We start from the raw sequence: 11611 nt of genomic DNA on the forward strand, positions 1-11611 counted from the left end.
TTGCTGTGGTTCTTAAAATAATTTTTCAACCTAATCTAATAGGTTGGTGCAAAAATAATTGCGTTTTTTGCAATAGAGTATATTAAACGTTCTTGCATTGCTGTAAAGAAATACCTGAGACCGGGTAATTTATAAAGAAAAAAGTTTTAATTGGCTCACAGTTCTGCAGGCTTTATGGGAAGCATGGTGTGAACATCTACTTGGCTTCACAGGCAAGGGCCTCAGGAAGCTTGCAATCACGGCAGAAAGTGATGGGGGAGCAAGCATATCACATGGCAAAAGCAAGAGCAAGAGACAACAGGGGAAGGTGCCACACAGTTTTAAACTACCAGATCTTGTGAGAACTCACTATCAGAACAGCACCAAGAAGTTCTGCCTCCATGATCCAATCACCTCTCACCAAACCACACAATTCAACATGAGATTTGGGCAGGGACACACATCCAGGCTATCCCACAGAGTAGCAAAGAAGAGTTGGGGCTAACTCTCCTTTTAAGCCTTTTCTTAAACTCGTGCTAGAGTTAAGTAAGAGCAAACGCCAAGATGGTATGATGTTGAAAAGACCTGGAATAGGGTCCCTGGAAACATCCATCCATGGAGGTTCATGTTGCTGTTCAATCAATCTCACATCTTAGCCTAAAAAGAGAATTTGCAAAGCCCTTCTATAATACTTCTAGCTAAACACTTCCCTCATACCTCCTTGAATTTTCCTTCCTTTCATTAACGTTTTACTTCCAATGGAACTGGAAAAGCAGTGGTAGCATTAAGGCAGGTTTATAGCCTTTTAAAACCAGGGTCAATTCTATGTAATAAATAGTTATTAAGCATCTTCTTTGTACAAGCAAATAATGCTAGATAATATGTTGTAGTGGAAGGGCTCTTGTCCTAGGTGTTATAAAGACTTTCATTTTGGTACTGGCTCTCTCTCTCTTATCCCTTAGAGGCCTTGGCATCTTCATCTATAGAAGAAGAGGGTGGGACCACTAGTTGGTCTCCCAAAAGCCTTTCCAGTTCTGGCTTTTAGTGATATAAGGACCCCTGTGTAGTAGACTGAGTTGCAAATAAAGGTTTCTTAAAAAAAACAACCTTTCTTCATAAAATTGCTGTACACTTAAAAAAAAAAAAAAGGCTACTTAAAAATAATAATTATCGTAATAGCTTGCTTTTATTGAGGCCTTACTATGTGCCAGGCTCCATGCTTAGCACTTTAAATGGATTAATTCCCTTAGTGTTTATAATAATCCTATGAAGTATGAGCACCATCATCCCTATTTTGCAGATGATGAAATTGACACTTAATTCATCAGGAATTGATGGGAGATCAAGAGACATGTACAAGGTCTGTTAGTAAGCCATAGATCCAGGATTTAAACTTGGGCAGTGCGATTCCAGGCCCAGACTCTGTACCATGGTGCTTATGATGCCTACCCATTACCTGTTGAAAGTTTAGGGATAACCTGCAAAAGGACCATTGTTTTTCACATCCCAAATGAGATTAATTGGTATCTTGGGTTGCAAGACTGTTGGGAAAGGTATTCTCTAGGGTACTTTGGCTACAATATGGACCAACCTGAGACAACATAAGAATTTACTGGGGCCTCTCACTTTTTGTGAGAGGTTTTGTGTGTGTGTGTGTGTGTGTTTGTGTGTGTTTGCACAAATATATACACATAGGTACAGGAAAAACTTTGAACTGGCCCCTTTCCATTTATCTGGGAGTCAAATTGGATGAAACAAGTTGACCAAGATTTGGCAGAGAAACAGGTTTCTTAGACTTAGATTCTTCATCCTGGTTGGAAGAATGAGAGGTAGGGGCAGAATGTGGGAGGGTTTAGAAGAGGGAATAGAAAGAAGATATTATAGATATATTGCACAATTTATTTGAAGGGTGGGAATTTGGTTTGTCCTGACCACCTAGTAATGTTGATTTTCTGGGACTTGTCTTGGGAAACATCAGGGCTCTCATTAACATGTTTTGGCTCAACCTCCCAGGTGTATTGGGAGAGGCCAATGACTGCAAATGGAGTAAGAATTTAGCTTGGCCTTGCTTCCCTGTTGTTGTTATAGAAGAGTCAATTATATAGATTCGAATTGCATTTTAAAAGACAGAACCACAGTTTTTCTTTTTTTTTTTTTTCTCTATCAAATATTCTCAGAGACATTCTGTGTGCCCAGGAGAAACAAGGTTATTTTATTGATTGAAGATGGTGTCAGACCCCTGGCAGTGGCATAATTAAAGCTATGGGGAGATTAAAGGTTACAGAGTTCATACTGTTTTAGTTCTTGTGCCTGAAACAAGGAGCCTTTTCCTTTCCTTCTCAAATAAATAAATGGAGTAGTGTTTTCCTCATTATGTGATTCTTGACATGTAGATGAACATAAGTTCTAAGAAAAAAATAATAAACTGGAGAGGACTCGGCAAAGCTTTTATCTTAGGCTGATTTCTTTTTCTCTTTCAAACAGAAACAAAGATGGCAGGAGGGGTGTGAGGGTAGGGGAACGATCTGTGTTCAGTTAACATAAAGTGATTTGGGTTTTCAAAAGGATATGGAGGGGCCGAGTATGGTATCTGACGCCTGTAATCCCAGCACTTTGGGAGGCCGAGGTGGGCAGATCACCTGAGGTCAGGAGTTCAAGACCAGCCTGGCCAATATGGTGAAACCCTGCCTCTACTAAAAATATGAAAATTAGCCAGACATGGTGACACACATCTGTAATCCTGGCTACATGGGAGGCTGAAGCAGAAGAATCACTTGAACCTGGGAGGCAGAGGTTGCAGTGAGCCGAGATCCCGCCACTGCACTCCAGCATGGGCAACAGAGCAAGACTCGTCTCAAAAATGAATGAATGAATGAATGAATGAATGAATAAATAAATAAATAAATAAATAAATGATACAGAGGACAAAATTGAGAGAAGAGAGTAAGACCTTGCACAAGTAAAGTTTTGTCAATGAGGAGCTGAATATCAGGAGAAAGCCAGTAATATCAGCATGAAGATCTAAATAGTACTGGAAAAGAATCATATGGTAGTTTCTCTCCAGGGGCTCAAGTTTAAATGCCCTGGGCTGTTTTCTGGTGTTTCAGTTGGAATAAAAGGATGAATGTTTTGTTCAGAATTGGACAATAGAAGCATGCTGGTTATTTACCATAGCTCTGTTAACAGTCCAGCTTTGATTCCCATTAGTAGTTGTTCCTCTGCTTCGAAATTAGGGGAGATACCCTAAAATAATTACCTTGCAGATTGGAGATGATTTTGCTTTTGATCATGATTACATGTTGTGTCAAAACAAGATGGAAAGACACATTTCCATGTTTGTTCACTCTATATCTGTTCACTTTATTTTTGGCAACATTGCAAGGAAATAATGTTAAATTAATCACTGTGTGGCTTTGTGGATTTTTTTTAAACTTAAATGTTTTGAACACACTCTCAAAATACAGAGATGTTTGTGTACTTCTTTTGCATTGCTTTCCTCCTCACGTGGAGTCACTGGTGTGGATTAAGCCTTTCTTTTAAGTGATATGGATGAATCATAGATAGGCCAGGACAGAAGATAGGAATGTGGTTCATGTGCATATCACTTAACTCAAACTGCTGGGTCTTAGAGTCATTTTGATTAGGCTGGCAGGGCTTTGCAGAGAGTCCAAGCAGAAATTAGACATAAGGACAATCTCAAATCCAGGTTTATTAGGCATTTACATCTAGTCTATATAATGTACCTCTGTGAGTTTTCTTTGCTGAGACACTGGGGCAATGGAAATGCCAAGAAAGCAATTGGAGGCATCTTCTGCTTGGAGAAGGGTTGCACTCTGTTGAGGAGGGCAGTCTACTTTCCTACTCCAAGAATGGATGGACCATTGATCAAGATAATCAGAGTGTAAGCTCCATGAGGGCAGGAATTATACTTTATGTGTCTTCGTAGCCCTCATTGTGTCTAGCATGAAGCTGACAAATGTGTGGAATAGCCGATATGCAATAAATACTTAATGGCTTGGTTGAAAAGAAGTTTTTTTTGTTTGTTTTTTTTTGTTTTTTTTTTCTGCCCGTATGAGGTTGAGGCACTCAAATTGGGAGCCTCTCTGAGTGTTCTTTTTTTTTTTTTTTTTTTTTTTTTTGACAAAAAACCTACCTTATGGTGACTGCCCTCCCTTCTGGGAGGTGGGACAGTGAGCCTTACTAACCTGCCCTGCTAGCAATAGCAGTTTAAAGGTTGCACCCTAAAGGTGACAGTGGTTTTGGTTTTTATCATCATCCACCATTCCAACGGGGAGTGGAAGCGGTAGCTTTCTAGGGCTGTGAGGTCAGAACAGAGCAAGCCTTTCTAGTCTCAGACCTGAACATTTCCATCACTGGAGACTGGCCTGGCCTTCCGGACACAGCTGCTGGACACTGAGGTTTCTTTTCTGCCCTAGTGGAGATGGACTCTGCTACTCATTTAAAAGCCAAGCACCATAGGAGGACAACTCATTCTCTTGGAAGAACTGGTTTGGTTAACTGCTGGCCATTGGTGGCAAAATAGAAACGACGTTTTTATTTCTCCCTCCCCCTCCTGAACATTTCAGAGTGACCAGTGGTTGGACTTTTGGCGGCGCTTACCCTGAACCTGAGTGTTAGGGGAGAGGGAATCTGCCGTTGCGGTTTCTGGAGCTGCTCATAAGCAAGAATTCCCTATCCTGATTAAGGCTTTAAGCCTAAAAGAAAGCAGAAATAGGTATGGAATATCTCTGTTTGAGTGTATGTATGCTCATGTGTGTGTGTATGCATGTGTGCCTGTGTGCATGCTGGGTGGGAAGGGCGTGATGTGGGAGGGGGTGGTATACTTTTCAGGGTCGAAGGCAGCTCAGTGTCTGCATTTCCCTGCTTTGCAGGGAGGGTTTGTAAGTCATTTTTGCTTTAATACCATACATGTTCCTGTTTCCATTTTTTGAGCAAGGAACAGTAATTTGGTAGTCATCTCTCTAGTTTTGGGCACCAAAAAAGATTTATATATTATGTTTGTCAGCCTGTCAGAATACCCCAATTTGACATTCCTGGAAGGACACTGGGAGGAAGGGAAAAGGGACTGCGTTGCTTAACCCACTGATGTTCTCTTCCTAAGAGAATATGATAAAAGGGACTTTGGAGGGTCCCTTTGTGTTGTCAGACTGCCCAACACAACAGCTGGAAGCCAGGTAGCAGTAACCAACAAGAAGTAAAGAAAGAGTGAAGATGAACTTTCTTTATATGTTATACACACATTCTGGGCCACTCTTTCTGCATGACCAAAAGTAAGGGGTTCATGTTTACAGAGAGATTGCAGGCCACTTAATGTCATGGAAATAAGAGCCTGGGAGCCAGGGATCCAGAGTTGTTCTCTGGAAACCTGACGCTGGTTAAATTGACCTTTATTGTGACTTTTTGTGTGACATTGTGTTCATTCTCCACCAATTACTTAAGATCCTTAGAGTGAAAGTTTCATTATTGAACATTAGTATTTAATTCCAATATTTAACATGACAGATTTTATCCAAAGAATTTTTGAATCTCTAATGAATTAGTGTGTACTATACAGTGCTGAGAGAGAGAGAAGTCATCTAGCACTCATTTTTCAGTTGAGAAAATAGAAGTCAAGAAAAGATGAGTCAGTTGTTTATCTCATAAACCAATAGTATGATTCAAATTTGAATATTAAATTGTGTTACTAAAGTTATCAGTTTCAGTCAACCCATTTTACCTTTTTAGAAGAATTGGTGGTGAGGGAGGGTATATGCTAATCATACGCCCTTTCCAGAAGGATGACCTTTATATTTTTCAATGTCTAAATTTTGCCCAAGGCGCACTTCAAATGAAAGTGACTTCCCCTTTAAGTTTCTCTTACCCAATAACAACAACAACAAATCTCAATGACTATTTCTGGAGGGCCGAAAGAGCAACTTTGTCGGTAATAAGTATTCCAAGTCCTTCCCTTATTAAGCCAAGGAGCATCCAAAATGGACACTACAAAAAGGATTTTTTAAAAAGATATTTCAGAGCCTTATGAGATCAGAGGAAAAGATTTGCATCAAGGCAGAGATCATTACTATCTGGTGCAAGCCAAGCTCTCTTCACTTTTTATTTATTTGAGTCTTTATTTTGGATTTTGTAGCTCCCTTCATATGCTGAGGTGCTTTACAAATCCTGTCATGGGGTGACTTACCCCACTGTCCTGCCCCCACTTCCACAGCCATTAGAGTTGGGTTTTTAATTTAAATAGAATACAGAGAGATGAAGCCTGTGAGTGTGGACCTTGAAAGATTACACACTTTGATTACCCTACTTGACTGTTCCAGGTTTCTCAAGCGTTCTTAGGAGTTAAGTCCAAATTAAATATTTAACTCATGCTAAAAGTGAAAGAGGAAACCTAGAGCTCTTACACCTCCACGTTCCTCATCGTATCAGTGCTAGAGTCCAGAATCCCCAAGTCTATTAATTTTAGATTCAGTTCTCTACTTTGTTTCTGCAATAGAATCCTCACCCTCCAATATACATTTTGTTTCCTTTAGAGGACTGATTTATCCATCAACTAGGTGTTAAGCTTCCTGTTTCCCCTTCCCAGGTCAAGGGCAGCCCAGGTGCCCAATTTCTCTCTCTCTTCACAAGGCACCACCAGCAATAGAGATGAGAAATTCTGAAGAACAGCCAAGTGGAGGTACCACAGTATTGCAGCGTCTGCTACAAGAGCAGCTTCGCTATGGCAATCCTAGTGAGAATCGCAGCCTTCTTGCCATACACCAGCAAGCCACAGGGAATGGCCCTCCTTTCCCCAGTGGCAGTGGGAACCCAGTCCCTCAAAGTGATGTGTTGAGTCCCCAAGACCACCACCAACAACTAGTGGCTCATGCAGCTCGACAAGAACCCCAGGGGCAGGAAATCCAGTCAGAAAACATTATCATGGAGAAGCAGCTGTCTCCTCGAATGCAGAATAATGAAGAACTCCCGACCTATGAAGAAGCCAAGGTCCAGTCCCAATACTTTCGGGGCCAACAGCATGCCAGTGTTGGAGCTGCCTTCTATGTCACTGGAGTCACCAACCAGAAGATGAGGACCGAGGGACGCCCATCAGTTCAGCGGCTCAATCCTGGAAAGATGCACCAAGATGAAGGACTCAGAGACCTTAAGCAAGGGCATGTACGTTCCTTGAGTGAACGACTAATGCAAATGTCACTGGCCACCAGTGGAGTTAAGGCCCATCCACCTGTTACCAGTGCTCCCCTCTCCCCACCACAACCCAATGACCTCTACAAGAACCCCACCAGTACCAGTGAATTCTACAAAGTCCAAGGGCCACTTCCTAACCAGCATAGCCTGAAGGGCATGGAACACCGAGGCCCCCCACCAGAGTATCCCTTCAAGGGCATGCCACCCCAGTCTGTAGTGTGCAAGCCCCAAGAGCCAGGGCACTTCTATAGTGAGCATCGCCTGAACCAGCCAGGGAGAACAGAGGGGCAACTGATGAGGTATCAGCATCCCCCTGAGTATGGAGCAGCCAGGTAAGAGAGTTCTCTTTCTGTCATTTCCTGACCTCATCCCCAACCAGCTTCTGCTGTATGTTGGGAATCTTAGGGAAGGAATGGGCAGGTGTTTGGTATAAGAAACTGCAATGCATGACAGGCCTCTGGCTTAGTGAATTGCCTGCCAACCTGAACTTGTAGCCTCTTTAGCCATAATTGGCACTATATTAGCATTCCCTTAGCTTTGTAGGTTGACCATGGCATCAACTGCCTAGTGGAAGAACAGGAGCAGGTCTTGATTTCAGCAGTTATTCACTGTCCTCTCTCCTAGGATGTTGAAGAAGGGATCTGTGTTTCACTGAAGCCTTCCTAGAGAAGTAGAAACAAATGATCTTGCACGTTAATTAGTACGGAATATCCTATCACTCTCACATACTCCCCTGTATCATTTATTTTTGCAAACAAATCTGTGTATTTCTTGTCAGTTATCATTTTCATAGATTACCATAATTCTTCTGGACACTAAACAAACATCCAGATGTTATGGTAGGGGAGCTATGTATGTATGTAGGCTCAGAATGTTACTTGCCTTATACTTGCAGTTTATGAAGTCTGGACTGTTTTATCTTTTTTTGGTAGAGAGTTTATTAGTTGCCTGTCACATTTTTAAACCTTAGAGTTAAATTCCCATCACATTGTAATAGAAATTTTGGTCAGATGCTAAAATACAAAAGGAAAAATATTACCATGGTTCCTGTCTTATATATTTAGTTGTTCCTATATATACTTATTAATTATTCAGAGGTCCATTATACCACTGCTATACTCACTAAACCTTATGATTCTGTGATTCTGTTCATTGTTCCTATTGTTAGTATTTGGGCCATGTCTCTGATCAGTAGTATTTCAACATAGAGGGCAGGGGAAAAGGCTTAAACTGTGGGCACCGATGGTGGCATTTAAGTGTGGTATTCCTGCCTCATGACCATGAGTAATGATGGATGGCCATCAGGTTTGAAGTGCTTGGTCCTAGGCTGGCTTTCATCTATATGCGGCTCACAGACTAGGTCTGTGATGTCCTTTGATGTTTACCTCTTTGTCTCCTGTACTCTACTTGCTCATTTTGGAAAAAATACCTTGGCTTGAAGTTCATTGAGTGACTCAGGAGAAAAGGCAATCGGGGTGGAGTAGTGTGAAAGTAAGAGAAGGCACCTAGCATTTCCTGGTATTTCTTTTTTCCCTCTCCAGGTTCTGTTTTTTTTTAGCTAGAGGCAATTCACTTTGGACTCCACCCCTAACTTTTCCAGTTTAGGATTTCTTTTTTCTCTTTTAACCCAGGTTGATTTCCTAACCCTTTTCAACCTACTCTGTGCAGTTTTCAAAGGGCAGGAGCCTATGTTCTGATAAGTGTCTTGGAACAGGAAATGGGATAACCTACAGGGCCATTCAGGTTTAAAACAGAGTAAGAACCAGATTCCCATCTGACCAATGAAACAGAAGACCCAGGGGTGGGTTGATCTGTTCAAGAATGCTTCACTTAGTGGAAACCCATTCAAGACAGCAAAATGTCAATGAAGCTGGGGGTTTTTCGTTTTGCTTTTCCCATCAATATGGAAGAGTCTGTCGATGGGGCTGATGTCGGCTGCCTTGTGGGAGGGGAGTGTGTTGGCTGGGGTGTGGAGCAGAAGCCACAGCCCCACTCAGCACACAGCCTGCCTTCCCGGGAAAGCTATTTTCAGAACTCATTCACCAGGATTGTTGGTGATCTGAAATGACTCCCACAGTGTTTGAAGCAAGATGGAGAAGCCCTTTGATCTGCCTAAATAAATAATAAAAAGCCCAAAGAGGTTTTCTTTTCTTCCCATGCTGGTTAAACCACCAGAGAAATTTAGCTGCATGTATTTTACAGGAAGATACGTATTTTTTATCCTCCTACCTAAGTTATCTGTGGATTTCTCTTTTCTTTCTGTCCTCAAAAGCAAGAGAGTCCATACTGATCTACCCTTGTTGAGTAGCATTTTAATACACAGTTTTGCTATACCAGTTTTTTTCTCTATGGGAGAGGAGTGGAGTGCTTGATAATGCTTGATGAGTAAGCAAACCTAAAATGGACCTAGTGGGAGGATGCTCCATATGAAATTTGGGTCTGCATCAGGCAAATTCTGGCTGTAAAATTGTTGCAGGGACCTACATGAGGGAGTGGCACCTATTGACAAGTTACTGGCAAAAGGAGGTGGTTGAACTGCTTTCCAGAAGTGTACTGCTTTTAGGTGGTGACACATTTTCCCTCCTTTATTTCCTTTAACCAACTAGCTATACAGTTTGTGCGTACCTTTCCAAGTAACTGCTGCTAGCAGCAACCAATTAGAAGACTAAATTCTGAGTCCTTAATCCACAAATTACAGATCAGGATGCAAAGCAGGCTCTTTGAGCAAATTGCTGTTAAGAAAACATTTGTTTGCTTTTAGAGGTACAGTGAACTGCTGGAGATATGCTGTTAAAATGAACAAAATGTTACAAACAATCCTTTTATTACTTCATCTTTCCTTTGCCCTCCTCCCTACTTAAAAAATAAATATCTTGAATGCCCAGAACTCCAGATGAGAAACAAGGCCAAGCCATCTGAAGAATTTTAAAATTTCAGAATCTTTGTCTTTCTAAGTGCTGAACCTTTTCTGCATCCTGGGTTTATACATTTATTAACTGCTTTTAAAAATTAAATCATTTCTGTTTATAAAGCAGCCACCTCCTTTCAATTGTTGAAATCATGCCCAGATCTGAGGTTTCTTGAAATCCTTGTTTAGTGGAATCTAAGGGTGACCTAACTCTAGTTCAGAGCAGAGCTGGTTGTGCAAGAGAAACCATCAGGAATTTGCAGCCTGCTCCAGGATTCACAGATTCACCGATTCACCATTGCAGAGCCTGGGAAAGGCAGTTTCTGTGGTGAGGATCAATTGAGTTCCAGGCTATTGGTAGCACCAGCTCTGGTGAGAGTGTGTGTGCAGGCTTGCACATGTGTGGGCCAGGAGTGTGGAGTGTGTGTGTGCATGCACATGTTTGCAAGTGTGTGTGGCTGGGGAGGGTGAGGGCTCCCAGTTATTGAGGTGGCAGGGTGGAAGGTACTGTGTCAGCTGAGTAGAGTGGCTTTTACTTTCCCTTTGTGTCCTTGCAATTGTCTCTGGGAGAGAGTGTTCTCCCAACCCCATTCCCCAAGCTTTGGGGAGGATCCTGATTTTAATCACCAGCCTTTGTCCTGCATGTATGCTATGTCCCTTTTTCTGCAGAGCCCCAGTGGCCCATGTAGCCTTAGGAAAGAGCAGGGCGAAGGGAGGGAAGTGACGGGAGGCAGGTCAGGGCTTGCATGGAATCATATGATTCTGTTGTCTGCAGGCAGCTTGTTGTTCCTGGTTAACGTGTCAGTGGGGAGTGATTCAGACTGCTGTGTGCCGCTCACGTGGCTGCCACCTTTTTTATTACTGTCATTACTCTTACTGTTATTATTTAATCTTGGCTTCCTCTGACATCCCCCAACACTCTTCCTTACCCCTGTCATTCCTTAATCTCTTTTTCTCAGGGGGAGCTTCAACCCAGTGTTCATTCCCTCCTGTTTCCTCCTGGTGGGTGGATGCTGGAGCCCAGATGGAGTTCTTTGCTGAAGGGCTTTCTCTCCCTTTTCAACTACCCAAGCCGTTGCTTGTTTGCAAACCAGCCGGTGACGGGCTGCCTTGGTTTTTCCAACATCACAGTGCACTGAGATCTGCTTCCTTTTCCAGCCTGGGGAACTTGAGGGGCAGCTGCCTTGTCTCTGTTTATCTTCATCCTCAGCTTATCGGACCCTGGAGACCTCCTTCTAGAGACCTTGTGGTCTCCTTCCCAAGGACCCTGGAAGGCTATGTGTTGTTGTCCAGGGAATGGAGGGGCCTTTCGGTCTGCAGGCAGGAGGGAGGCCAGTGGCTGAGTTTGTTTGAGAGAAAGGCCTGGGTTGTTTGATGAGGCCCAGGAGAGCAGTGGGGAGAAAGCCCAGTTCAGAACTGGGCGTTTAGTCTTTAAAAGAGAACACCTCCCAGGTCTTGGACTTGCAAATCCTGGGAACGAGAATGAAGGTTAATACTGTGATTTTTTTCCTTAAATTTTGAGAG

The 11611-nt window shown here is 42.5% G+C and overlaps 1 protein-coding gene across 6 annotated transcripts in view; it reads left to right on the forward strand.

Moving 5' to 3' along the window:
* Window positions 1-11611, forward strand: part of AMOT (angiomotin) — a 64642-nt gene that overhangs the window by 11652 nt on the left and 41379 nt on the right. For 3 of the 6 annotated variants that reach the window (XM_032250777.1, XM_032250778.1, XM_032250779.1), the window contains 2 exons: window positions 4566-4714; window positions 6578-7511. The exons of 2 other annotated variants lie outside the window; for them this stretch is intronic. In XM_032250777.1, the coding sequence (XP_032106668.1) occupies window positions 6640-7511 (872 nt within the window). In that variant the 5' untranslated portion in view covers window positions 4566-4714; window positions 6578-6639. Of the gene's footprint in view, window positions 1-4565; window positions 4715-6577; window positions 7512-9207; window positions 10416-11611 lie in introns of those variants that run through there. One more of the 6 variants, XM_032250783.1, reaches the window with a different exon arrangement.

This window comes from Sapajus apella, unplaced genomic scaffold, assembly GCF_009761245.1.
Source record: "Sapajus apella isolate SASKATOON/1434 unplaced genomic scaffold, GSC_monkey_1.0 scaffold73, whole genome shotgun sequence".
NCBI lineage: Eukaryota > Metazoa > Chordata > Mammalia > Primates > Cebidae > Sapajus > Sapajus apella.